Source organism: Mirounga angustirostris, unplaced genomic scaffold, assembly GCF_029215605.1.
Source record: "Mirounga angustirostris isolate CCGP_5_RB_7025 unplaced genomic scaffold, mMirAng1.0.hap1 SCAF_4, whole genome shotgun sequence".
Lineage (NCBI taxonomy): Eukaryota > Metazoa > Chordata > Mammalia > Carnivora > Phocidae > Mirounga > Mirounga angustirostris.
In genome coordinates this window covers 178,167,476-178,192,542 of record NW_026991712.1, presented here as the reverse complement: position 1 = coordinate 178,192,542, position 25,067 = coordinate 178,167,476, and the positions used below count along the sequence as shown (strand labels likewise).

The 25,067-nt window shown below is 61.0% G+C and overlaps 2 protein-coding genes and 1 non-coding gene across 8 annotated transcripts in view; 1 reads left to right on the top strand and 2 right to left on the bottom strand.

Annotated features, from left to right (window-relative positions):
- Positions 1–153: 153 nt before the first annotated feature.
- Positions 154–18,726, bottom strand: ATP13A2 (ATPase cation transporting 13A2). Of its 6 annotated transcripts, none has more exons than XM_045898596.3 (29): positions 18,506–18,726; positions 12,020–12,114; positions 11,750–11,932; positions 11,415–11,473; positions 11,127–11,238; positions 10,802–10,881; positions 10,012–10,089; positions 9,764–9,833; positions 8,913–9,020; positions 8,749–8,815; positions 8,534–8,665; positions 7,883–8,038; positions 7,044–7,154; positions 6,912–6,958; positions 6,640–6,828; positions 5,421–5,627; positions 4,878–4,973; positions 4,633–4,792; positions 4,416–4,536; positions 4,124–4,248; positions 3,255–3,415; positions 3,015–3,131; positions 2,815–2,894; positions 2,347–2,499; positions 2,177–2,273; positions 1,132–1,355; positions 894–1,045; positions 588–757; positions 154–505 (listed from the first exon to the last, which is right to left on the bottom strand). In XM_045898596.3, exons 1-29 carry the CDS (start codon positions 18,513–18,515, stop codon positions 371–373), a joined length of 3,495 nt encoding a protein of 1,164 aa, XP_045754552.1. In that variant the 5' UTR covers positions 18,516–18,726; the 3' UTR covers positions 154–370. The 6 variants fall into 6 exon arrangements, with proteins under 6 accessions (XP_045754552.1, XP_045754551.1, XP_045754550.1 ...); XM_045898595.3 differs by having other exon boundaries at positions 8,913–9,047; positions 10,802–10,878; XM_045898594.3 differs by having other exon boundaries at positions 8,913–9,047; positions 18,506–18,725.
- Positions 12,194–12,329, top strand: LOC123860707 (small nucleolar RNA SNORA16B/SNORA16A family). Its single transcript, XR_006794822.1, has one exon. It is a non-coding gene; the product is annotated as a small nucleolar RNA SNORA16B/SNORA16A family (small nucleolar RNA).
- Positions 18,727–24,745: 6,019 nt separating the features above from the next.
- The window catches only part of SDHB (succinate dehydrogenase complex iron sulfur subunit B), a 29,129-nt gene continuing 28,807 nt past the window's right edge, over positions 24,746–25,067 (bottom strand). The window contains exon 8 of the mRNA XM_045898592.1: positions 24,746–24,973. Within this exon, the coding sequence (XP_045754548.1) occupies positions 24,896–24,973 (78 nt within the window). The 3' untranslated portion in view covers positions 24,746–24,895. The remainder of the gene's footprint in view (positions 24,974–25,067) is intronic.

Sequence of the window (25,067 nt, the reverse complement as noted above, 5' to 3'; positions counted from 1 at the left end):
TCGCCCAACATGATCTGAAAAACCAGGGGCGCCAGGAGCAGACGCGTGGGGGGCCACCCGCCGGGCACCCGGTCAGCGGTACCACGCGGGAGACAGACTGCCCCGGAAAATATTACGACTTTATTTGCTGCACTAACAACAGCTCCGGGGGCAGGGGGGGGTTGGTGGCTGTCGTCTCTACACGGGATGTCTGAACGGGGGACAGCAACAGCCTCTCCCCACCTGAGGGCCGGGCGGCCTCGGGGCAGGAGTATGACATCTGCCGACCTCCGGGCTACGGGCGCGAGGGCGGTGGTGTCTCCGGCGACGGGGGCCAGGCGGTGGCTCAGAGGCAGGGACGGCCAGGGTCCGGGGGGCCGAGGGGTCTGCACTACCTCACCGGCGCGGCGGGCGGCGGCCAGGGCTGCTCGGCCAGCTCCCGCTCCAGCTGCTTGAAGCGCTTCTTCGAGGCCCTTCTGGGCCGGAGGCGCCGCAGGCAGGCCGGGAGGCACCGGTCCAGCACGCTCTGCGGAGGACAGGGGGTGCAGAGCGGCGGCTGCGGCCTAGCCCTGGGGCCCCCGCCGCCCCGAGCCCAGGGTGAGCCCCACCTCCAGCATGAAGGCCCCCACGAGGTTGAAGGCCACCAGGCCCAAGAGCAGCAGCTTGAAGCAGGTGTCAGCGACGGTCCTCAGCGCCAGCGGGCCTTGCAGGGGGCCAGGGGCCAGGAGCAGGCCCACCAGGACGGAGCCCAAGAGCGCCAGGGCCACCAGGAAGGGCACTGGGGGTGAGGGCGTGCATCAGGCCAGGGAGCCCCTGCCCCCTCCCACGCATGCCCAGTGGGGGCCCCCCCGAGGCACCAGACCCCATCAGCCCGTCCCTCCTGCGCCCACAGCAGCCCAGCCGGGCAGCGGCACCGTTGGTGTAGAGTGGCCGGCGGAAGGGCGCCCCCTTGGACACGGCTGCGGCCAGGATGAGGTACTGGAAGCTGGACAGAGAGAAGACCACCGTGTTCTCATAGTTGGGCAGGTTGTCTGGCGCGGGCACGGTCTTGTTCAGAGGCACGAACCTGGGGGCGCGAAGACCGGGGCTCAGGGAACGAGTGTGCGGAGGACGGGGCAGGGGTGGGACTTGGGAGCCGGACTCCCTACTCACCAGGGTTGGGCCACAGTCAGGAAGTAGCCCCCCAGCTGCACGCCGGCCACCAGGGTCACCTGCAGCAGCAGGCTGCTCAGCACGGGGACGCTGAGCAGGGCCCCCGGGGGCCGCGCCCGCCCCAGCACCAGCGCCGGCCCCGTGCGGCTCATGAGCCCGGCCACCGTGGTGGTGATGACCAGGTCGATGGCCAGGAACTGCACGTCACCCAGGTTGGTATTGATCTGCCGGCAGGGGAGGAAGGGCAGAGGGAGGATAGCAGGGAGGCACCAGCTCCCTGCCCCTCAGGAGTCTGATGGGGAAGGTCAGATTCTTGCCCTGCAGCCCGATCGGGGGGCGTGGGGGCAGTGCCCTCCTGCCTCCGGGGCCCTCCTAGTCTGGCAGAGAAGACACCTCACTGCCTTCAGGGAGCCCCTCTTCCAGTCTGAGGGAGAAGGCATCCTTCCCTGCTGACCCTGGGACACTAAACCTGATGGGGTTGGTTCCTCCTGCCCACAGGAAGCTCCCAGTCTGCGGGGGCTCAGGCTCTGCCTCGCGGAGCCCCTTGGTCACCAGAGGACCCAGTTCTCGGTGGACGCCGGGACAGGTGCTGGTGCGAGATCCGCATTGCCCCACAGGGTCGCCTGCTTTCCGTGGGGGTGAGCCGCGTGAGCTCAGAGCAGAGCCGGGGAGATGGCCTCGGAGCAGGTGTGACGGGCACGGCCAAGGTCTGGGCCGGGGCGAGGATCCGTGGGGAAGGAGCAGCGGCCCTGGCTCCAGCCCACTCCGGCCTCCGGCCCTTCCTGGGCTCTGCCTCAGTGTCCCCTGCAGACAGGAGCTCCCGAGGACAGGGATGACACGCTAGCACAGGACGGCTGTGCCCGTTTGTGACGACCCACTGTGTGCCGCCACCCGAGGCTCGGGAATCACCCAAGCCCCGTGGCTAGGAAGTGGCAGGGCGGGATCCGAGGCCGCACCATCCATGCCAGAGCTGCTGGGCCCCCAGGCACGCCGCTGAGTGGCCTGGCCCTGGGCCTGCTCCGGGCAGCGGGCTCTGCCCACTCACCGTGTAGAGGATCAGGACGGAGATGAACTGGGTCAAGCTGTACAGAGCCATGTACTTGAAGACGCTGAACGAGGTGTCAAGGGAACACCGGCCTTCCCTGGGGGCGGGGTTGGGGCGTTAGGCGGCCCTGAGGGCACCCCCCCCGCCCCGCCGGCCCCTGCCCTCCTCACCTGATGACCATGGGCACACACTCGATGCTGGCCATGCTTGAGGTGAAGGGCGAGACCACCGAGGCCTCGGCCTGGGACAGCGAGATGCCCACGTCGGCCGCCTTCAGGGCCCCGCAGTCGTTGGCGCCGTCCCCACACATGCCCACGCAGTACCTGCACGGGGGGGGGGCTGGCTGGAGCCCGTGAGGTGCCTCCGCGTCGGCGGAACGACCCCTCTGGCCTCCCACGGGCCCGCTGGCGAGCGTGGGGATGGCTGCCCGCCTGCTGCCCGGGACATCTCAGGGGCTCGGTGAACAGGGGTCCTGATTGCTTTTGGCCTGACGGCCCCCGGAGAGCCTGCTGGGGTTCTCCCTGAGGGTGACGGTAACTCCGAATGCCTGCGGTGGGAGGCGGGGGCTCGTGCACCCCCCCCACCCCATGCTGCAGACCCGCTAGCCCCCCACAGGCCCCTCGCCCACATGTACTCACTGGAGCTTCTGGAGCTCACACACCAGCTCTGTCTTCTGCTCGGGAGCCATGCGGGCGAAGACCGTGCCCTGGACCAGCACCTGAGAGCAGGGGAGGAGGGAGAGGCTGAGGCAGCTGCAGGGTGGGGGTGGGAGAGCCATGAGGAGGGAGCAGAGCGTGGGGAGGCTGAGAGTGACCGGGGGGCTCAGGGGCAGCCCTACCTTGGGCAGCAGCTTGGGGAAGTGCTTCATAAGGACACCAAAGGTGGACCCGCTGAGGGCCAGGTGGCTGGATCGGGGGTCTGGCTCCACGGTGTAGCTGGAGGCCTGGTCAGGATCCTGGGGGCCCAGGAAGCTCAGCTCAGCTTCCCTTGCCCACCCCGGAGAGCTGGGGCCAGGGTCAGGTAACAAGGGGTGGGGTCATCGGTGGGCTGTGTGGCCGGAAGCCCGGCTTGGCCTCACCTTAGCCCCGTTCACAGCTGCGGAGGATTCCAATGGCAGGAGCTCGAGGGAGGCAGGCTGGCCTCGCTCAGGCGGGGTGGCGTGGATGATGACCAGATGCTCCTGGGGACCCACCATGCCGCAGCCCTGGGCCACCGTGACTGCTGTCTGCAGGTTGTCCCCTAGGGGTGTGGGGCAAGGTCAGGACCCAGCTCCTATCCGGGGGTGGGGGTGGGGGTGGGGCATCCTCACTCTGATGCTTACAGATGGGAAAACTGAGGCCAGACACGCTGTCTGCCATGACTGGCTGCGTGAGCTCAGGCAGGTTCATTAACGTCTCTGAACCCCACCTTCCTCACCTATAAAACCAGGCATCAAAGGTCTTAGGGGAAAGTGGGGATCAGGGCCTATGTCCCACATATACTACTTAGTGCTGCAGGACTTTGCTGGAAAGCGTGTGTGTACGCACATGCAAGGGCGGGGAGGGCAAGGAGAAGGACACAGACTACTGGGCTCCTCCACGTTGCCCTGGCTACAAATCTTTTCTTGCTCCGTAAAACTTCACCACTTTCAAGGGTGACATAATTCCGCCCATTTCCTACAGGGGGCACTGGAACCTGGAGAAGCCGCCTCGCAGGCGGGCGCCAGGCTGGAACCCAGGCTGCTCAGCACCACCCCCGGGGCTGTCTGGAGGTCATTCTACTCCCCGGGGCCTCCCCTTCCTTATCTAAGTGGAGGGACAAAGGCCACTTGGGAGGGATCCTGTGAAGACCCATGAGATGTCTGAAAAGGACCTGGCCTGAAGCAGGGGCCCGAAAAGAAGGGGTGCGGCATGCCCTCCCCTCTGCCCATGACCAGGGCGGGGTGGGGGGGATGCTGCCCACGGGCACCTGTCACCATGACGGTGCGAATGCGGGTCCTCCGCAGAGCCTGGATGACCGCTGTGGTCTGGGGCTTCAGCAGGTTCCTCATGACCAGTAGCCCCAGGAGGCCCAGCTCCCGCTCCATGGCATCCCTGGAGGGTGGGCAGACGTGGCTCAGAGGTCAGGCAGTGGCCCAGGCCCCTGCCCCCTCCCCCGCTGCCGGGCCAGGCCATCTCCTCGCGGCTCGGCTGGCAGAGAGCCCCCCTCTGCCCGTGCCAGGACCCGAGGCCCAGTCCCCGGGGGGCAGGGGACAGTCCACCTCGTCAGCTGCTGAGCGGCCTCCAGGCTGGGCGCGACAGGCAGCAGCTTGCCCGCGAGGGCCACAACGCGGTAGCCAGCGGCCGTGTAGCTCTGCAGCATCCGGGCAAAGTCCGGCGGCACTGCCGGGGAGAGGCGGGTGTCACTGGGACAAGGAGGCAGGGGCCGGGGCCGAGGCTGGGGGCCCACCCCATTCTGGGCCGCGGCTCGCCCCCCACCTGTCTCGGGCTTGCAGAGGCCTGCCACCAGCTCAGGGGAGCCCTTGACGTAGGCCTCCGGCTGAGCAGCTCCCGGCCACGCCACGACCACGTTCATGCGCTGCAGGGCTGACGAGAAGGGGAAGCGGCTGAGGATGCTGACCGGCACCGGGGGCTCCTCCTGCAGGGATGGAGGGGCAGCTGAAGGGCCGGCCTGTGGAGCCCCCTCCCACCCCACCCCCCACAAGCACCCCCCCATGACTCACCATGCCCTGCAGCTGGGGCTCCTGGGGTGGGGGTTTCATCACCGCCAAGACCTGGGTCCCAAACGCCGAGTCTGCAGCCGGCCCCTCCTCCAGGACCTGGGAGGCGGGCAGGGAAGGTTGGCCACGGAGGGAGGTGGCGGGAGATTCAAGTTAGCCTCCTGGAAGACTTCCTTCGTGTGAGAGCATTTGGAAGTCAAGAACACGGGCTTTGGAGTCGGATGGGCCCCAGTTCAAACCCTGGCTTTGCCACTTACACGTTGCAGGGTGACTTTGGACAAGTTATCCCAAACCTCCCTCAGCCTCAGCTTCCTCCCTGTGAGGCAGGTTTGGAAGCTTCCTTCCTGGGCTACAGGAGGAGCGCGAGCCAAGGCCCGTGGCATGACTGGCACTGGCACCAAGTGGGTGCTCCCACGCGGCCTCGGCCATCGTTATTAATGACGGCGGCACAACGGACGCCACCTGGAGTCCTGGAAGGAAGACCAGGCGGGGTTAGTAAGAGCCCGGCCGCCTGGAGGCGGGGGCTGGCCTGCTCGGCCTCCTCACCCAGCCAGTCGATTCCACCATCTTGAGGTCCATGGGGTCGCCCACATGGGTGTCCTGGAGCCGGCTGAGGGCATGGCAGGTGGCCAGCGCTCGGAGTAGGGGCCCCATGGGCAGGCGGCGGGGCTCCGGGACCAGAGGCAGGAACGCCTGCCCTTTTAGGGGCACCACACCCATCACATCCAAGCCGTCCTCCGTGAGGGTGCCCGTCTGCAGGGGGCAAGGGTGGGCCAGTGATGAGTCCCGGGTTGCTGAGTGCCGCTGGGCTGGGCACCCCCACCCCAGGCCAGGCGGGGCCCGTGGGAATCCCGGGAGCCAGCGCAGGAGCCAGAGGAGGTCCCTCTGCCAGGGTCGCCCTCCCGAACCCCCGCTTCCTCTGCCTGTTACCGCTGCCTCCAGGAAGTCTTCCGTCACCCTACAGCTGCGTCAGGCGGCCCCTGTTTGGGGCTCCCACCCACGACCCCTCTGCCACCCCCATCACTTGCTTGATGTGGGGCCAGGAAGAGGGCCTGGCCCCACAGCGTCCGTGTCCAGCTCCTTCGCCAGCCTGGGGTCGCTGTGAACCCAATCAGGCCCCACCTTTCTGTTTAAGAACTCCCCGTGGCCCCCAGTGCCCTCAGAATCATTAAGGTCTGAATTCCTCAACGGCGCTCACCAGCCCCTGCCCGACCAGGGCCCTGGCTGTCTCGGCCTGCCCCCTTTCCCCGCTGTTCCCCGTGCCCCAGGTCTGTTCCTCTGAGGAGCCATGCTGACTGCTCCCCAGCCCCCGCCTGCCCTGCCTCATGCCTCCGGGGGCACCCCCCCACCCCGCACTGAGGTCACAAGGAGCCTTCCTTGATGCCATCTCCTGGCGGGGGTGACCCCACAGACCACCCTGTCACGTTACCCTGTTCACTTCCTTCCCCAGACCCATCACCATCTGCAGCTCCCTGTGCCCCCTGGTTCACTCATTCTGGTGGGGGGACATCACCCTGGGGGGCTCTGCTGGGTCTAGGCGCTGAGAGCAGCACCAGGGAACGACTGATCTCAGACGGCTGTCTGCCGGACCGAGAGCCCGACGCGCGTGGGAGCTGGGCGGGGCGGGGGGGGGGGGTCTCTTGAGCATCTCTACCCCAGGACCGGATCCGGCACTGAGCGGGCCCTTGGTCAGTGCTGCCGACTGAGGAGTGCAGGTGTGGAGGCCGGGCTGTGGTGCCCGTGGCCCCCGCCCTGCGGCCCCCACCTTGTCAAAACACACCAGCTGGAGCTTGCCCCCCAGGTTGATGCGCAGCGGGTGGATGCAGAAGATGCCCTGACTCCGGAGCCGGCTCTGGGCGTACAGCGTGCACACGGTCATGGCGGCTGGCAGGGCGGGTGGTACCACCACCGTCACCAGGTCCAGGGCCCGGATCACAATCTCATGCAGAGGCACCTGGCAGGAGGCCCCGTGAGTGCCAAAGGCCAGGCTGGCCCTGCGTCCCTGCCAGCGGCCCCCACCCGGGCCCCGAGGCTCACCCGGTTGCGGTGCAGGATGAAGATGCTGTAGATAGTGCCGAGGAGAGCTGGGGAGACAGCACGCGACTCAGCAGGATTTGGGAAGGGGCTGCGGGTGGGGGGGCAGCAGAGGGGGTGCAGGGGGCCACTCACCCAGGACAGAGAGGGCAGCCAAGAACTTCATGCTGTGTTTGTAGAACTTGAAGTTGATGGGCCGGGGGTGCAAGATGGAGCTCACCAGGCCCCCTTTGGCTGTGCAGAACCCTGGGAGGAGCCGGGGGGGGGGTGGAGTGGGGGGGTGAGGGTCAGGACAGGCCCTCCCAGCCCCTGCCCTACCCCACCGCACCTGGGGGTTGAGAGACACGGTGCTCCCGGGATGAGAAATCATCCAGTTTGGGGTGACTTGTGATGGCCCACAGGCCTTGCCCAGCCCTCACAGGGTTTAGTGAAAACGGAATGAGTGGACAGCATCTATAAAGTGGGTGGTTTCAGGGCGCCTGGGTGGCTCAGTCAGTTAAGCGACTGCCTTCGGCTCAGGTCATGATCCCAGGGTCCTGGGATCGAGTCCCGCATCGGGCTCCCTGCTCTGTGGAGAGCCTGCTTCTCCCTCTCCCACTCCCCCTGTTTGTGTTCCCTCTCTCACTCGCTGTGTCTCTCTCTGTCAAATAAATAAATAAAATCTTTAAAAAAAAAAGAAAAGTGGGTGGTTTCACTTAAAAAATCCAGATATGTGGCTTCTGCCGAAACACTCAGATCTGGGTACACTAGGTCCCATTCCCATGTGCCAAGAACCTGCTGGAGTTGTATAGGGCTGCTCCCTTCCTAAGGGGTGGGCTCCCGCTTGCTGGCCACATCCCTGCCCATGTCTTCGGCCCACCCCTAGCTGGGGGTGGGACTTGCCCCAGGTCCCACAGCGGGACAGCGGCAGAGATGGCTCCTGCCCTGCCCGGAGTTGTGAGCCCGGCAGCCCTCCCTACCTCCCTGACTCCTACCTGTTCGAGTCACCACTGCCAGGACATGGGGTCCGACGAACGCTCGGGCCTGCAGGACGAGGGTCCCACAGAAGAGCGTGTGCCGCCGGTGGGTCTCTGGGCAGTAGGGCTCGGGCCCCTCCGGCAGGGCCGTCTTCAGTACTGGGACGCTCTCCCCTGGGAGGGACGCGGGAGGAAGCCCGTGAGGCGCCTCCACGCCACTCCTCCCCACCACCCAGACAGGAGTTAAGCACACTTAACTCTTGTAACCATACGTGCAGAAACCACTGCCCCCATTTTACAGAGAGGGACACTGAGGCTCGGGGCAAAAGACAAAGACACACAGCCAGACAACCCGGAAAGGATGTGTGCCAGCCAGGAACCAGGAACCCGCTCTCGGGCGAGCCCGACGGGGTGTGCGTGCGTGGACGCACAGGGCTGGGGGAGGGGGGCGGGGAAGACATTCTTACTCTGTCGGAATGATTCTATAACAAGCAGTATTACTTTTATAACTCAGAGCAATACGCCAGAGGGTGGGTGGGGGCGCTTAACCTCTCTGAAGCCCTGAGCGCCTGCCGGGTGTAGGACTGTCACCCGAGAGCAAAAGGGGAAGAAAAACCTGGAAGTGCTGCCACGAGGCAGAGGGGCCTCCGAGGCCGTGGGCGGGCTGACCTGTCAGAGAGCTCTCGTTGACCACGCACTCGCCGGCCACCAGGGCTGCGTCACAGGGCACCAGCCCGCCTTCCTGCGGCAGCACCAGGCAGTCTCCCGGCACCAGCTCGCTGGAGTCCACCCATTCCTCCTCTGCAGGCGAGCGGGGGTCCTCAGCGCGGCCCGGGGCACCCCCAGCCACCTGCTCGAGCCCCCCCCCCTTCCCTCGCTCTCACCTCCCCCGGGCCGGCACACGCACACCCGCGCCGACAGCTGCACCATGTCCCTCAGAGTCTCGCTTTGCTGTGGGGGGCGGGGGGGCACGTGGGGAGTGGGTGGGTGGCGGCCCCCTGGGGTACCCGGCTGCCCCGCCCCCTCCACCATCGTCCCCCCGGCCGACCTTCCTGGTCTTGTAGAGCGACAAGCAGATGGAGGCGGTGGAGATGAGGAGGATGCACAGGGCGTATGAGTAGTAGTGATCTGCCAGCCACAGCCCGATGCTGAAGGCCTGGAACCCATAGTAGGGGTTCAGTGCCTGGGGGAGGGGCGGGGAGGCAGCATCAGGGCCCGCGTCCCCGGGGCGGCCCTGCTCAGCCCCTCCAGACATCCGTGGAGCCCCTGGCTTCTTGGCTCTAAAGAGGGCCCAGGCATGTAGATGCCAGGCCCCTGCTAAGCATGTCCTCTAAGTGACATCCGATGGTGGTGGCAATTCCACACTCCATTTTGCAGATGAGGGCACTGAGGCACAGAAGGGTCAAGTCACTTGCCCTGAACCAGGCAGCTCCCCAGTGGCTGCTGGGGTTTCCATCAGGCCCGACTCCAAGAGCCAGTCTCCCTCTCATGGGCGTCTGCCTCCGGCTCAGAGGCTGGGACGCGCAGTGTCCTCTCGGGTGTCCGCGCCATGGGCTCCCCTCTGTCCCCTACGCCACATCACCCCTCTGAACCCTGGGATCTTTGCGTGTGAACCGAGCGCCCCTACTCTAAGGCGGCTCAGGCACAGCAAGGCCCAGGAGAAGCCCGGGCTCTGTGGCCTGGCCTCCCGGCCTCTATCCCAGCCCCAGCCTGGACCACAGCCTCCAATTCCTTGCCCTGAGCGAGGGTCAGGTGGGTCTGAGGTGACTTTCCCCTGCGGAGGAGGGGACAGCTGCTCTGGTCTGTCACTATCAAGTGACCCTAAGACGGCCAACCCCCGGCCAAGGTCACATGGCCAATCCAGGCCAGAGCTGGGGTGAGGCCCAGGGCCAGCCCTACCTCGTCCACCAGCAGCTGGGGATAGGACTTGACCGGCACGCCGATCACGTTGGGGCCGTAGATGGTCTTCCTGTAAGAGAAGTGGCCAGGCGAAGAGATGGAGGGGCAGTAGCAGCTGCGCCCTCCAAGGGCGACGGAGCTCCTCATCTTTCAGCCAGGGAAACCGAGGCCCAGAGAAGGCAGGGGACCACAAGGCCACGCTCGGGGGCGGGCAGAACGGGGCCCCCAGTGTATGGGGCAGCGCCCACCTCACGGTTTGGTCCTGGAGGCTGAGGCCGGAGCGGGAGCGGTGGATGCTGTCACAGGTGCAGCCGTGGTCCAGCAGGCTGGGGGCGGGGCGGGGGGGAGACTCATGTGGGCAACGGGGCCTCCTGCCCCAGGGGACTCGGGGCTCCAGGCCCCTTCTGGCCCACTGAGCTCCTGGGAGGAGGCAGGTCCCTCACTGACTCTGGGCTTAACCCTCTCCCGTTCCTCTGATCGGGCCCTGAACCACCTCGCCGAGGAAGAACACTGAGCGGTGATGAGAATACTTAATAGTGACGAGAATCGCTATTACTGAGTGACGGGAGGACTCTTTACAACGACGATGCCTTCCGTAAGTGACTTAATCTCTCTGTGCCTGTTTTCTCATCTGCAGAGCGGGGATGGTGACAACACCTGCCACGTAGGGCTCTGGGGGGATGAGAAGCCACACAAAGCGCGTGGCTGGTGCCATCCCCACGTCCCCTTGGCACTCACCTCTGCAGATGCAGCTCTCGTTTATCAAGCACTTAGGAGGAGGCAAAGCGGGGACAAGCCCCCAGATGGATGGTCCGAGCCCAGAGCCCTTATAAGGTCTGATTCAGCTTTTTCACCTCGGCCTGAGGCTGAGCCAAACTTTAGGCGAAGCTCATGTACTCCCCCCGCCCCTCAAAACGGCCCAGAGGAGGCAGGGGTTCTCTTTATGCCCCGGTTACAGAGACCCCAGGGCCTGGGGAGGCTCATGACCGGCTCGTGTCGCAGGGGACCGAGGCACACGGCCACGGCCCTGACCCCTACCTGACTTGGCAGAAGGCCTGCTGGCTCTCGATCCAGACGTAGCGCTGGCCCCGGAAGAGGTAGTACCGCAGGGTCCGCTGCTGGGTAGGGGAGAGGAAGCTGGAGGCAGCCTCAGGAGGAGGGGGAGCGGGGGGGCAGCGCAGGGGTAGAGGCCAGAGTCACAGGAAGGAGGCGGGGAGGTGGTCGGCCGAGCATCCTGGACACTGGGGACAGTGGAACCAGAGGTGCCCGGGGAATGTGGAGTCCAACCCTCCCATCGTACAGAGCGTGAAACTGAGGCCCAGGGAGGGTTAAGGACTCGTCCAGAACCCAGCTGTCCACTCACTGCCTCTTCGCTCCTGCAGAACTGGGCGGTGTCCTTCCATGCGCCCTCCGGTACTGCCCCCACTGCCGCCTGGCTCCGGCCGTCCTCCCGGCCCTGCGCCGGCAGCTCCAGGCTGGGAGGGGCGTGGGGGTGCTTGTGGAGCTCTGGAAGCTGATCCAGCACCTCCCCAGCCCACGGAGCCGCGGTCCCCCCCGGGGTACGAGGCACTGGTGCCTTTGTTCAGAGCGGCTGTGGAAGGGGGCGAGTGGGGAGCAGGGGCTTCTGGGAGGGCTGATGGGGCTGCCTCACCTGCCCTCACTGACGGCCTCAGTCTGCACCTGCACAGTGTACAGCTGCCACGAATTATCCTGGAACAGAGGTGTGGACTCGGTACCAGAAGAGACTCCCCGCCTCCCAGGTCCCCCCCTGCCGCCCGGTGGCCCCAGCTGCGCGAGGCAGGGATCAAGGACGTAGGAGCCACCCTTCTGCCCACTGCTCGGATGGGAAAGCAGAGGTTCAGAGAGGACACCCTGAGTGCGGTCCCACAGAAAGTCAGCGGCCAGATGGGGCTGAGACTCCACGCGTGACCCCCCGCCCCCCGCCCCTGCCCCAGCACCACTCCCTCTAGCACCAGGCTGCCTCACCTCTTTGTCTCTTATTTCGATGACGAGTGTTTCTGCGCGGGCCAGGTTGCAGGGCCGGAGCCGCAGCCGCACCCCCCACACCGGCTTCCAGCGGAAGAGCAGCAAAGGGATCCCCGCCATCATCCAGACCACGAGGTGATAGCCTATGACCCTCCATGGACTGCCACAGTAGCCGCTGAGCCTCTGGGGACGCGGACAGAGAGGGCCCAGGTGGAGGTGGGGCGGGCGGGGGGGAGGGGCGGGGGGGGCCGGGGCTCGGGGCTCACCTACCACGGATGAAACTGAGGAGCTGAGGGGATCTACAGATGTGTCTATCGTCAGGGTCCCATAGCCGGCGGGCATGCTGCCCACGAGAGGGCTGCTGTCTGTGGGTGCAAAGGAGAGAGGTCATGGGGGGCGCTCCTCCCTCTCTTATGACTTTAAACAAAATGAGCATCGTCATTCTGTGGCCCCTGTGTCGAAGCTGCGGCGGCTTCCATGCAGCTGCTGTGGTCAAAAAGGAGCCGGAGGGACTGCTCTCCCGGATGGCTGCCGTCCCGTTCGCTGTAACTGACCTGTAACATTTTGGGAAAAGACAGTCCCTGCTGTGCCTGCCATTTCTCAGGTACAGACAGAGTCCTCTATTAAAACTGACACGCGGGGCTCCTGGCTGGCTTAGCCGGGTGAGTGTCCGACTCTCGATTTCGGCTCAGGTCATGATCTCAGGGTCGTGGGATTGAGCCCTATGTCGGGCTCCGTGCTGGGCGTGGAACCTGCTTGGGACGCTCTCCCTCCCTCTGCTCCCCTCCCCGCGCCCCCCCCCCAGCTCTTTCTCTCTAAAACAAAAAACCCTGACATGCTTCCAGAGGCCAGCAGAAATGTTCTGTTGATGGGGTCTTGCCTACAGTTACCAGAGTAGAGCTTTTGAAAACTAGCTTGCTGAAGAACAAGGACCAGCATGGAGGGGCAGATGGGAGTGGGTTGGGCACGCGAACTGGGAAAATGCAGCGGCAGGTGGCACAGAAAAGCTTCAGGTGTTGGTCCCAGGACCAAAGGCAGCCAAACCTTTGATGCCGAAGAGCACAGGAAGGGGACAATAAGATTGTTCAAGACAAGGGTATCTGTAGCTGTGTGAGATGAAGGTTCTGGCAGGAACCAAAGTGGCACTTTTTGGTGAGTGAGGATCCTGGGGCCATGGCCGCGATGGGACACAACCACCTCAAGACCTGGCTGCCCCCACGTTTCTGGTGGTGCCTGATTCTGAAGACTGAAGACCCCAGCCTGCTGCTGGAGCGAGGTCGTGGCCAGGAAAGCTGTCTTCATCTTTGATTATGGGCTTACAGTGGGGAGAGGAACACTATGGGAACGGGGCAAGCAGGAAGACAACGGGTTATTTTAGATAGAAAATCACGACCTTTGTATTTCTGCTAATGCTGGCATGACCAAAGAAAGACTTGAGGTAAAAAGAAAGCATCGCTAGGGGCGCCTGGGTGGCTCAGTCGGTGAGGCATCTGCCTTCCGCTCAGGTCCTGATCCCAGGATGCTAAGAACCCTGCTCAGTGGGGAGTCTGCTTCTCTGCCCCTCCCCCAGCTTGTGCTCTCTCGAGCGTTCTCTCTCTCTCTCTCAAATAAATAAATAAAATCTCAAAAAAAAAAAAAAAAAGAAAAAAAGCACCACAATTTTATAAACTGGTCTGAAAGACCCAACAGCTCAAGGCTTCATGGGTCTGTTATCTGACTGTTCTGGGGCTCCCACTCACAGTGTCATCTCCTTGTGTGTCTGGTTATCGCTGTGTGGGCCCAGAGTGGGGGACAGGGCCTGGTGAGCGCCCTGAGCTTCCACAGCCCTCACACATCCAGCTATCTGCTTCCTGGGAGCTCTGTGTCCCACTTTTGCATCCGGTGCCCACCCAGAGGGCATGGATCAGGGCTGCTGATCCTTGTTCAACTCCGGTGCCCAGCAGAGTCCTGGCAGCGAGGAGATGCTGAGAAGTCGAGTCTGGACTGAGGAGATGTCAGGCCTGCCTTTGACAGCAGCCAGGAAAGGGGCCCCCACTCTGAAGGTGGGATGGGGGAGAGAGGAGCCCAGCCAGTGTGGGGGGATGGGGTGGGCAGAGAGGAGGGGTGAGTGGAGGACAGAAGGTGCTGTGTCCCAGCTGAGCACTTACTAGGGTTCCTTACTTAACCTCTGCGGGGAAGGGCTGACTATTACCCCCATTGTACAGATCGGAAAACTGAGGCTCAGAGAATAGCACTAGGTGGCTCTATTGCAGAAATTCTGTTCCTCCTGTCTCGCCTACGGCAGGGCCGTGGTCCTGGCAGGCAGGCGGATAGCGAGTGTGCGGGGGCTGCAGAGGCCCTGGGCTCACTGCTCCCACCGCGGGGCAGCTTTTGTGGGGTTGAGACACGCAGGTGCCTGGGCCCGTCCCCAGACCTGCCGGAGCGATGGCAGCAATGTGGGGCACCTGCAGGTTTCATAGGAGCCTCTGGATTCACTTAGAAGGTGGGGGCAGGCTGCCGATTTCTGAGCTCCTGCCCTTTCCCCTCCTTAGCCAGAGCCCTGCAGAGCCCTGACCTACAAGTTTCCACCAACAAGCCGAGTGTCCCAGGCTGCTGCCACTGTCACAACATCCCCAGCCCCTCAGCTGCTCTGTCCCCAAACACTTGGGCTTCCGAAGCTTTCAGAACACTTCCGAAAGCCTGCTATGTGCGCGCTCTGCTCCTGGCCCTTTTCGACACAGTTAACACACTAACCTTGCTGTGTGAGCTCAATTGTTATCCCCTTTTTATAGTGGAAAATGAGGCTCAGAGAGGTTAAGTAACTTGGCCAAGATCACACAGCATGGCCGCGGTAGTGACAGGATGCGAGTCCAGGCAGGCTGACTCCAGCGTGGGTTTTATCCCTCTGCTGCACCACCTGAGAATGTCTGAGGACTGGGGCTCTGTGTCCCCAACACACCAGGCAGAGTCTGTGCTCTCCTCCCCAGCCCCTGTATCTCCACATAACGATGGTGACCATAATTACTATGGCAATGACCATCATCTGAGCAGCCAACAGCCATTAAGCACTTCCCAGGGACAAGCCCCACTCTATGCCTCCAGACAAATTAGCTCATCTAACCCTCCAGCAACACGAGGGGGTGGACTCCTTTCTCTCATTTTACAAATGAGGGAACTGAGGCTCAGAGGGACAAAGACACCCCAGTAAATGGTGGAGCCAGGACACTGGAGCCGGATCCTGTGGTTTCGGGTCCCAAGTGGGCACTCTCAGAGACCAGGGCTCCTGGCCTCACCTCCCCAGGCCTCTCTGAACTCGATGACTCAACACCCCAAGCCCCACCTCCGGCCAGGCCCTCCCTGGCCACTCGGCTGACTCGGAGAACAAACAGAGCCACCAGATCCAGGAAGAAGCCGGATTCTGGGGAAAGCTACACACACACACACACACACACACACACACACACACACACACGGCCTGTAGCCCACAACCATGGGCGTCTCTGGCCAGCAGCAGCCTTCTTCCTGGGGCTCCGACAGAACCCAAGCCGGGTCCCCCGGGGCGGTCCCTGTCATTCTCCGTCCCATCTGGCTTGTGAGTGGGGCTTGTCAGGGAAGCATTGCCTTCCCTTCCTGACAACGGCCCGCAGACAACACACAGTGGAGGGCCCTCTGCTAGCTGGTGAAGCTCTGGCTCCTGGCCTGGGGGGCAGAGGAGGAGGCCTTCAGGGCAAGTGACACAGCCTGGCAAGCTGGGTTCTCAGGTTCTTGGCCACCAAAAAGCCACAGACCTCTCTTGCGGTGGTCCAGATGCTCCTGGAGTCCCAGCTGTCTTTTTTGTCAGAGTCCTCCACCTGCCCCAGAGACAGACTCCCCGAGTGGGGCACGGTGGGTTGTGTTTTGGCCCTTAGCACTGGTCTTGGGGTTTCCATGGCGTAAGGGAAAGAGCACCTCGGGGTTCTAAGGGGTTGACACAGGCCAGGCACTGTTCCACAGGCTTCAATACGGTAACTCACTTATTCCTCACCCCCCCTCTATGAAGACGGTACTACTTGTATCCCTATTGGACAGATTAGGAAACTGAGGCCAGGAGAGGTGAAGCCAGGGGCCCAGGGGCCACAGAGCCAGTGAGTAGTGGGATCTGGATCTAGGCATTCTGGCTCTCGGGTCCACGCTCCTAACCACTGCACCCCCATCCTCACGGCTTCTTCCCCAGAGCCCCTGGCTCTCTTACAGGCAAGCTGTATTTTGGGAGGCAAGTGCCTTAACGTTTCTGGTTTTCATTTCCCCTTGCTAGGAGCATAACCCCGAGCAGCCAGCACACGAGGAGTGTGAGCAGTGGCCGCCCCGGGGTGGATGACGCTCCTGGGGCGTGGGCCTGTTTCACGGGCAGCTGCCGGCTTCCCTGCCAAAGGGGTTTGGCTCGGCTCTGACCCACTTCTCAGGCTCTCCTCCACGTTCCCATCTGCCTGTCTGAATCCACAGCCGTGCCCCTGCTCCCCTGTGCACACTAGACCGCTTCTCCCCGGCTCGCTGCTGGGCTGGGGATGGGGAAGAAGCCTGCGTGGCATGCTGGGCCACCGGAGCAGGTCGCTTCGCTCGTGCCGATCTGATTTCATCCTGCAACCATCCTGCAATTTATCCCATTTTACAGGTGGGAAGACTGAGTCTTGGAGAGGCAGTTGGCCCCCCAACTTGTCTAGCAGCTGGAGAGGGTCTGTGTTGCTCCAAAGCCCTCTCTGCCGGCCTCAGCCACACCCACGGACCAACAATCGTGCCATCAGGCCGGACCGGGCATCCCCGTCCTGCTCACAGTGCCCGGCACACGGCTGGGACTCAGGAACCATTTACTGAATAAGCGAACGAGGGCACGCCCGCTCATCTCGCTGAGAGAACAGAGCACGGAAGCAATGGTTCGGAGTCACTGACCCCTGCTCCTGGTCAGTCGGCGGCCAGGTGCAGAGGGGTGAGCCTCTTCGGGAAGGGGCGTGCCAGAGATCACCTTGTGCCACCCTCGTCTGCTTGCTTCCCCAGCGATCTCAACAATGTTCCCTCTGGGAAGAGTGTCCTGTTGCCTATCACACACCCCTCATTTCCTTGGGGAGCATACTCTCCCAAGAAAGGACAAAAGAGGGGCTTGAAGGAGGACGTCATGTCTGTGGAAAACTCTAGTCTGCCGGGAAGGTCAGAGCCCTGTGCACTCTCTCCTGAGGGACCCTTGTCAAAACACTCGGAAGTGCTGGTTTGTCTCCAGTCACATTTCAGTCTCCCCAGGGGTGGCCCAGGAAGGTCGGGGGGCCGTGTCTGATCTCTTTCAGGAACACCAGCTCAGGCTAGCCCCGAGCAGGCTGTGCGGGATGAGAATACTTTTCACGCGAATTGTATTGCTCTTCCAAATAACACGGACTGATCTTCATGCATCACCCTCAGAGGGCGGGGCTATTATCAGCTTACTTTACATCATTTTACAGTAGGGGAAACTGCAGGAACAGAGCTTCAAAGCACCTGGCCCAGAGTCATACAGCTGGAAAAGGGAGAAGCTGGAAGTAAGTGGGTCTGAATGAACACATTCCTCTTAGTTCATCCTCACAGCCACCCCATGAGAAGTATGGATTTGGATCCCATTTCATAGGAGGCACAGAGAGGTTAATATGTCCATGGTTGCACAGCTATGGATGGTCCAGACTAGACTTGAACCTCCCCCGACTCCACAGCCCCGGGGCAATGCCACCAGCACTGCAGAGGGGAGGGGCCGGAGTCAAAGCCATCTGAGAACCTCGTTTCCTGCGGAAGCCCTGCTTCCTGCTGCTGACCTGGCAGTGGCCCAGGGCAGCAGGGCTGCCTCCTTCCTCGCCGTGCTTCCCCCTGCAGCCAGAGGCTCCTCTCCTCTGCCAGGCTAGGGGGGTGAGGAACAACCTGCTAGTGGTAACCTGATCTTTAGATCTGGAGTTCAGAGGGCCTCTTTCCTCAGCTTTCCCCCTCCCTCACTGGGGTGCACGTTGAGCTTCTGGTAGGGTCGGAAGAGAGGTGGGAGATGGGGAGGGAGAGACCGGAACTGAGGGGTCTGCCTCTGTAGACCATGCTCAACCTTTGGTGGGCTCTTTGCTGAGATCTGGGGTCTGAGTGACTGCCATGGAGAGGAGAAGAAGAGAGGTCTCCTGGCTCCTTTCGCAGCAGGTGGGATTTAGACTCCGGAAAGGGTGGGCCTGGGACACATGGTCTGGGATGGGTAACATGCAGGGTGTGGTCCTCGGACCTGGGTGTTGCCAGGCTTCCTCTGGGGGCCTGAGGTAGGGGATTGGCAGTGGCATTTGTGTCCAGGACACTCTGACCCAGGGATTCGGGACCCCTGGCTTCTCCAACCTCATTCATTCATTCATTCATCCAAGAGGAATAACTACCAAGAGGCCCCGGATGCAGCGGCCTCCACGGCTCTTCCTCGACCTGGACATCTGTCATTGCAGGAGGGAGTCCAGTGGGCGTGGGGCATCTCCCCGCGCCCCTTCCCCGCGGACCGCCAATCACCCTCCTGCACAGCGCCCAGGGCTGCACGAAGGCGGGGAGGGGACGGCTCCGCGCGCCGCCATCCCGGGGGCTCCTGGTCTCTCTGGGAAGCGCCCCGCGTCCACTCCCCGAGACGGGGCAGGGACAGTCATGGGGATGCCCCCGCCGGGGGTTGTTTCCCTGGCCCGCGAGCCTGCGGTGGGGGTGTCGCGTGGCGCGACGACGGGAGGCCCGGGGACCGCGCCCGGTTCTGGGCGGCCCGAGCCGCGCACTCACCTGCGCTCATGCCGGCTCCTCGCGCTCATCGCCGGCCCCGGCGCTGCGGCCCGTGGCCCGGCCCGGGCGTCGCGATGCCCCGCGGCGGGGGCGCGAGGCGGGAGGCTGGGGGCGCGGGGCGGAAGGCCGGGGGCGCGAGGTGGCCCGGGGCACCTGCAGGAGCCGGCGGCTGGCGCGCCTGGGAAGGTGCCGCAGTCGGGGTGTGCGCGCAGCCAAGCTGCGCCCGGCCCACTGCGGCCCCACGTCCGCCCCGCGCGCGGGCTGCCGGGACTTGTAGTCCGAGCCGCCTGCGCCGCCCGCCGGCGACAGACAGACACGGGGTGGGGGGAGCTCGGGGACTGCGACAGCCATCCCTCAGACACAAGAACACACAGACACACATCAGAGACAGCTACCCTCAGACACACACACACAGAGTCACACACACAGGTGACACGTAGAGACAACGCACACATACACAACAGTAGTGTGACACTCAGACACACAGATATAACCTCCCCCTGCTCCATGCCCTGCTCAGCGGAGTCAGCCCCAGCTGCATACCACAGTGGTTAAGGGCTACGCGTGCTGCTTCAGGCTGGCCTCCATCTTGCCCAGACTGTGTGATCTTGGGCAAGTCACCTCTCTCTGGGCCTCCTTTCTTAACCTATAGGATGGCAACGACATCAGCGATGTCCACCTCATAGAGCTGTTTTGAGGCCCACAGGAGGAAAAACGTAAAACACCTGGGAAGCACCTGGCACGGCTTGATAAAAGTCAAAGAAGGAAGTCACACCTGCCCAGAGACTCAAGACTCCAACGTGTGTGTGGACCCGGGGAGACGCTGCAGTGATGCATGGGAGGAGTCTGAAATGCCAGAGGAAGAGCGGAGGGATAGCCCAGACCCCAGAAGCCTCACAGCATGACTGCAGATACACCTGCATGGGTGGGACGCATGGAGGCCCTGACAGGCACTGGACACCTCATCCCTGTATGCAGCACTTAGCACACTGCCCCATCGTGATGGGCGCAGACATGGTGTCCCCTGACCCCGGGGTCGGTGGCTTCTGGACTAAGCACCTCCAAAGGCGGAAGGTGAATCAGAGACCCCAGGGTCTGGGGCAAATCAGGGAAGGATCATATTAGGGCCAGGATAGGACTGGCCCAATTCATCATCCATCCAGCGTGATCTGCGGCATGCCAGGCACTGTTCTAGGAGCTGAGAACATGACGGCGAATGAGACAGACACGGGGAGCAGCCAAAGGCAGATAGAGGAAAACTCCAACAACAACCTGTCATGGAAAGGGCTGGAAAGAGCCAGAACTTCGATGCAGGGGTAATGGTGCAGGACAGACTCCAGAAGGGAAAGCAAGGAAGGCCTTGACAGTGCCTGATACATGGCAAGACCTCATACACACATTTGCTAAAGGAGCAAATGTTGACAGCACTTGCTGATGGGTGGGATGTGGAGTGCAGGAGTGTGGACTCAGAGACGCTCCGGGGTTCTGTTCTGAGCAGGTGGGGGCAACAGAGCCACTTGCTGAGCTCGGGCAGGCTGCTGGCGGAGCAGCTTGATCACCTGGGGGATGTGGCTGGCTTCACTCCGTTGATGACTCCTGTGTCATCTGCTGATGACATTTCCAGGGCAGGCAGGCTACTTCTCAGAGTCCCCATGTCCTCCTCCAGAGCCTAGCCCAATGCCTGATGGACCTCTTGCCCGGGGAACCCAGACCCCCATAGCAGGCAGAATGGCTGGGTTCGGAGAAATGACCTGCTAGGATGGCCTTGCCAAGAGGCAGTGGGTACGGGGACCAGGGCTGGGTTCTGGCACCAGAGACCTGGGCCTGCGATGTGCATCTGGCACTTTCTAGCTATATGAGCTTAAAAAAGTCACTTTCCCTCTCTGAGCCCCTCTCCTGCTGTGGAAAATGGAAGCTGTTCAGAGGGCAGAATGAGATAGCAGGTGCTTGGTGGAAGCCGGTTGCTTTCTTTAGCTCCTGGCGCTGGGCTGGAAGCTTCATAAAACCAAGGGGCTCAGGACACCTGGGTGGCTCAGTCGGTTAGGCTTCTGCCTTTGGCTCAGGTCATGATCCCAGGGCTCTGGGATCGAGCCCCGCATCAGGCTCCTTGCTTGGCGGGGAGCCTGCTTCTCCCTCTGCCTCTGCTTCTCCCCCTGCTTGTGCTTGCACTCTCTCTCTCTCTGACAAATAAATAAAATGTTAAAAAAAAAAAAAGCGGGGGGCTCAGAGACCGCCTTGCCAGATTGGTCCCCTCATTTATATTGCTCATGGGGTGGGCTCTGAAGAGGCTCCACCTTCTGAGCCATCTGGGAAGGAGCTGCACTTGCTGCTCCACCCATTGCCTTGATGGGCTTCCTCCCAAACCACAGAGGATGTGGAAGGCCCTGCTGTCTGCTGGGGTTACCTTTGGGGAAGTGGCTCTCACTGTGTGGTCCTCTGAGTGGTCTGTGGGTTGGGCTCCAGTCACCTGTGGGTCAGAACCCATCAGGGAATTTTCCTTGCAAAGTGGCTGCTCCCTTGGGGGCCCCCGAGAAGGACATAAAATATGCCTGGTCCAAGTGGCAAAAGGTTTGACAAGTCACTAGTGTGAACCTGTTTATTCTGGAGCATTGCCTTACTTCTCAATTTCTCCAGTTTCACTAGATTTTTGCAACAAAAGCGGGTTTTCTCATCTAGTAACAAACCCCATGACAAGATGATGGCTGTCTAGACACATAAAGTGGGGTTTCAGCAATTTGTCTCGCAGTCTCCTGGGCAAGGAGAAGGGCCAGAGAGAATTTGGGCGTTGGGGTCGGTGTGACATGAGAAATGAGTACTGGTGGTCCTGGTGAAAAACCATCCTCTGGATGGGAGATCCCCCGCTCTGGTCAGGCAGGTGAGACACATCCCAAGTCGTCAGGTGCAGGGGGCTGGGACCTGAAGGCCTGGGTGGTCCCTGTGGCACGGAGTGGGACTTCCATGCCGTAGGGATTTGAGACAAATCAGCTGAATTGCATTTCTGGAGCATTCGCTCTACCGCAGGCTAGATGCTTTCCTGTTTGTCTTTATTTTTTTGAAGATTAATATGTTAAGTATTTATTTAAAAATTTTTTCAGGGGCGCCTGGGTGGCTCAGTCGTTAAGTGTCTGCCTTCGACTCAGGTCATGATCCCAGGGTCCTGGGATCGAGCCCCGCATCGGGCTCCCTGCTCTGCGGGGAGCCTGCTTCTCCCTCTCCCCCTCCCCCTGCTTGTGTTCCCTCTCTTGCTGGTCTCTCTCTGTCAAATAAATAAATAAAATCTTAAAAAAAATGTTTTTTTTCAGCTTTTTTGAGGTATAAAGGATTCTCTTCCCTGAGTTCACACATCTATCAGCTTACATATTTACTTTTTTTGGGGGGGTGAGAACTCACATTTATTCTCATTTGGAATTGAACCACAATTCTGAGCGGTAAATGCTATTAATTCCCATTTTATAGACAGGAAAACAGAGGCAGAGCGGTTCAAGTTGCCCAAAGACCAGGGAAGAAGAGATGGCTGGGTCCCATCTCAGAGAAACTCGAGGAATTCCACAGTATTACTTTTGTGAATGAAGGCACATCTTCTGGACACGGTTCAGACGTAGCACAGAGGGAGCATAAGGGACAAAATACCGTCTTTCTCTGCTCGGGTCTGAAGTTTTTATTGGGAAAGTGTTTGTGACTGTTGGAATGCAACGTTTGCCTGCAATCCAGGGAAAGGTGAAATAAACAGTAAGTGCAACTGTGGGTGGATCCCATTTGGCCCGGTTTGAGACAGGGTGAGAGTGGCCGCAGTGACGGATCTGACAGGTGCGGAAGCAGATCTGCGGTGGCAACTCACAGGACAGGACACTGCCTCGTCCCCAGAACGGGCGGCACAGAGCTTGTCGTCCGAGCCATGACGTTATTGGCGAGAAAACCCGTCTTTATCTACCCATTGGGGCATGACAGGCAAAGTCAAATCATGCGTGGATCCATGACCGTGACCTTCCTGGGGCCGACAGAGGTGGACGGGGTGTGAGCGGGTGCGGAAGGTGTGGGGGCTGCCGGGGCTCTTTCGGTTCCCGCTTCCGAACTGAAGCTCTCTGGCACCTGGGGACGGGGGTACCGTGTGGTCTTCCAGGGGTGGTCAAGAATTTGAGATGCGACACTTCAGGGCGAAGACCCTATTCTGAATTTCTAGTAATTCAGTGTCTGCTCCTTTTTAATTTGGCGGCTTGGGCTCCTTGGTGGCAGGGAACACATCTTGCTCATCTCTGCCCCCAGCGTCTCACCTCTCGTAATGCTGGAGACAAGTGCTTTTGAGCTGTCCTTTTCAAAGCCAGAAGCGCTCATTAAGGTTCATCCTGGGTGAGTCAGGCATTTTTCTTGGCGGCCTGCCTCACGATGCAAGGAGCCTTTGTTTCCTGGCTGATCTCACTGCTGTGGGTGAAAGAGCAGCCTTGGAGTGTTCCCGAGCGAGAGGTGGGTCCACCGGGTGGCAGCAGCAGGGCGGTTACGTGCACCTGCACCCGGAGCATCGAACCCGGGGTTCGAGAGGCTCAGGCGGAATTTAAATCACACACACAGGTAGATCTTTATTAGCACCGAAGGGGCCCTTCCATATTGTGCAGTAAAAACAGAAGGCTGCTGTTATTCACGATAGCCAGAAAACGTGGAAGCAACCCAAGTGTCGATGGATGAATCCACAAAATGTGGTGTCTACACACAATGGAGTAGTCTTCAGCCTTAAAAAGAAAGTTCTGGGGCACCTGGCTGGCTCAGTTGGTGGGACATGCGACTCTTGATCTCGGGGTTGTAGGTTTGAGCCCCATGTTAAGTGCAGAGATTAAATTTTTTTTTTTTTAGAGAGAGAGAGAGAGAGCATGCACGCGGGGGGGGGGGGTGAGGGTGGGGAGGGGCGGGGGAGAGGGAGCGAGAATCTCCAGGAAGCTCCTTGCTCAGCAGAGCCCAACACGGGGCTTGATCCCGTGACCTGAGCCGAAATCAAGAGTCGGACACTTAATGGACTGAGGCACCCAGGCACCCCTTAAAAATAAAATCTTAAAAAAAAAAAAGGAAAGTAGTTCTAACATAGGCTACAACACGGATGAACCTTGAGAACTTTATGCCAAGTGAAGTGTTACCAAAGACAAACTACTGTATGATTCCACTCATAGGAGGGCGAGTCGTCAGAGTCTCAGAAACAGAAAGCGGAAGGGTGGTGGCCGGGGCGGGGAGTTGTTTGATGAGGACGAGTTTTGCAGGATGCAGAGTTCTGGACGGTGGTGGTGGTTGCACAACGATATGAATGTACCTAATGCTGCCGAACGGTGCACTTAACAATGGCTAAGAACGTAAATTTTGTTATGTATATGTGACCACAATAAAAAAGAGGAAAAATGGAAAGTGGACAGGTTATATCACACCCTGGTTTTTTTTTTTTTAAGTATTTTATTTAAGATTTATTTGAGAGAGCGAGCGAGGGAGCGTGTGTGCCGGGGGAGGGGCAGAGGGGGAGGGAGGGAAAGAATCCGAAGCAGACTCCACGCTCAGCCCGACAGGGGGCTCGATCTCACGACCCTGAGATCATGACCTGAGTAGGATGCTTAACCGACTGAGCCACCCAGGAGCCCCCGTCACACCCCGATTTTGAAGGGAAAGCTTTCTGTATGCCCGTTTGTCATGACATAAAGGTCTGGAAGGAAATACAACAGTCAGCGGGGGGTGGGGGGTGGGACTCGGGGCGTGGAGGGCCTTTCACTTCCACCCCGACACACTCTTGCACCATCTGACTTCTCTGAGAGCGTTGCCGCCTGGGCAGCTGTGCCGGGAAGCCGTGCTTGCCGGGAGAGGCCCCTGGAGGTCAGCCGTGGAACTCGAGGTCACAGCTGACCCGGTCATTGCTCTGTGCTGGAGGCGGCTCACCTCGCCTTGGTGAGATATGATGACTTGGCAAGACGCGGCTTTAAGTAATTCTGATCCGGGCGACTGCTAACACTTCGAGAGCACGCAGAGCAAGGGCCGGGTGTTCCCGCAGCGATGGGGGAGGTGGGCAGTCACCACCCTCCCCGTACAGACAGGCAAACGGAGCCTGCCCAAGGGCGTCCAGCTGGGGAGGGGCAAAGGGAACAGGCCTGAGGCCATGCCTGTCTGGCCCCGCCCTGGGCTCAGTGCAGGAGCCCCCGCCCCTCTCCAAGGACAAGGACATTTCCTTCTGGCACCTGTGCATTTCTCTTCAGCAAGTAAAAGGAACAGGCTTGCTTTTTTGTTAATAAAGTAGAATAACGTTTATTTATTTAAAATTTTTATTATACATGCTGTATTCATGGAACATCAAGACCTCTGAACGGACTCGAACTGGATATAAAGCATGTCCAGCTGAGCTGGCTGTCATGCTTGGCGTGGGAACAGTTACACTGATGCTTTCTTCCCCTTATAGGTGGCCATCATTTTCTTGATTTCAGCAATAGCTTTGCCTGGATTCAGCCCCTTGAGAGAAGAGAAGAGAATCGGTATCATGGGGCAAGCGAGACCGAATGAAGAACCCAGGGCCTTGGGCAAACTCCCCCAGCGGGAACAGGGT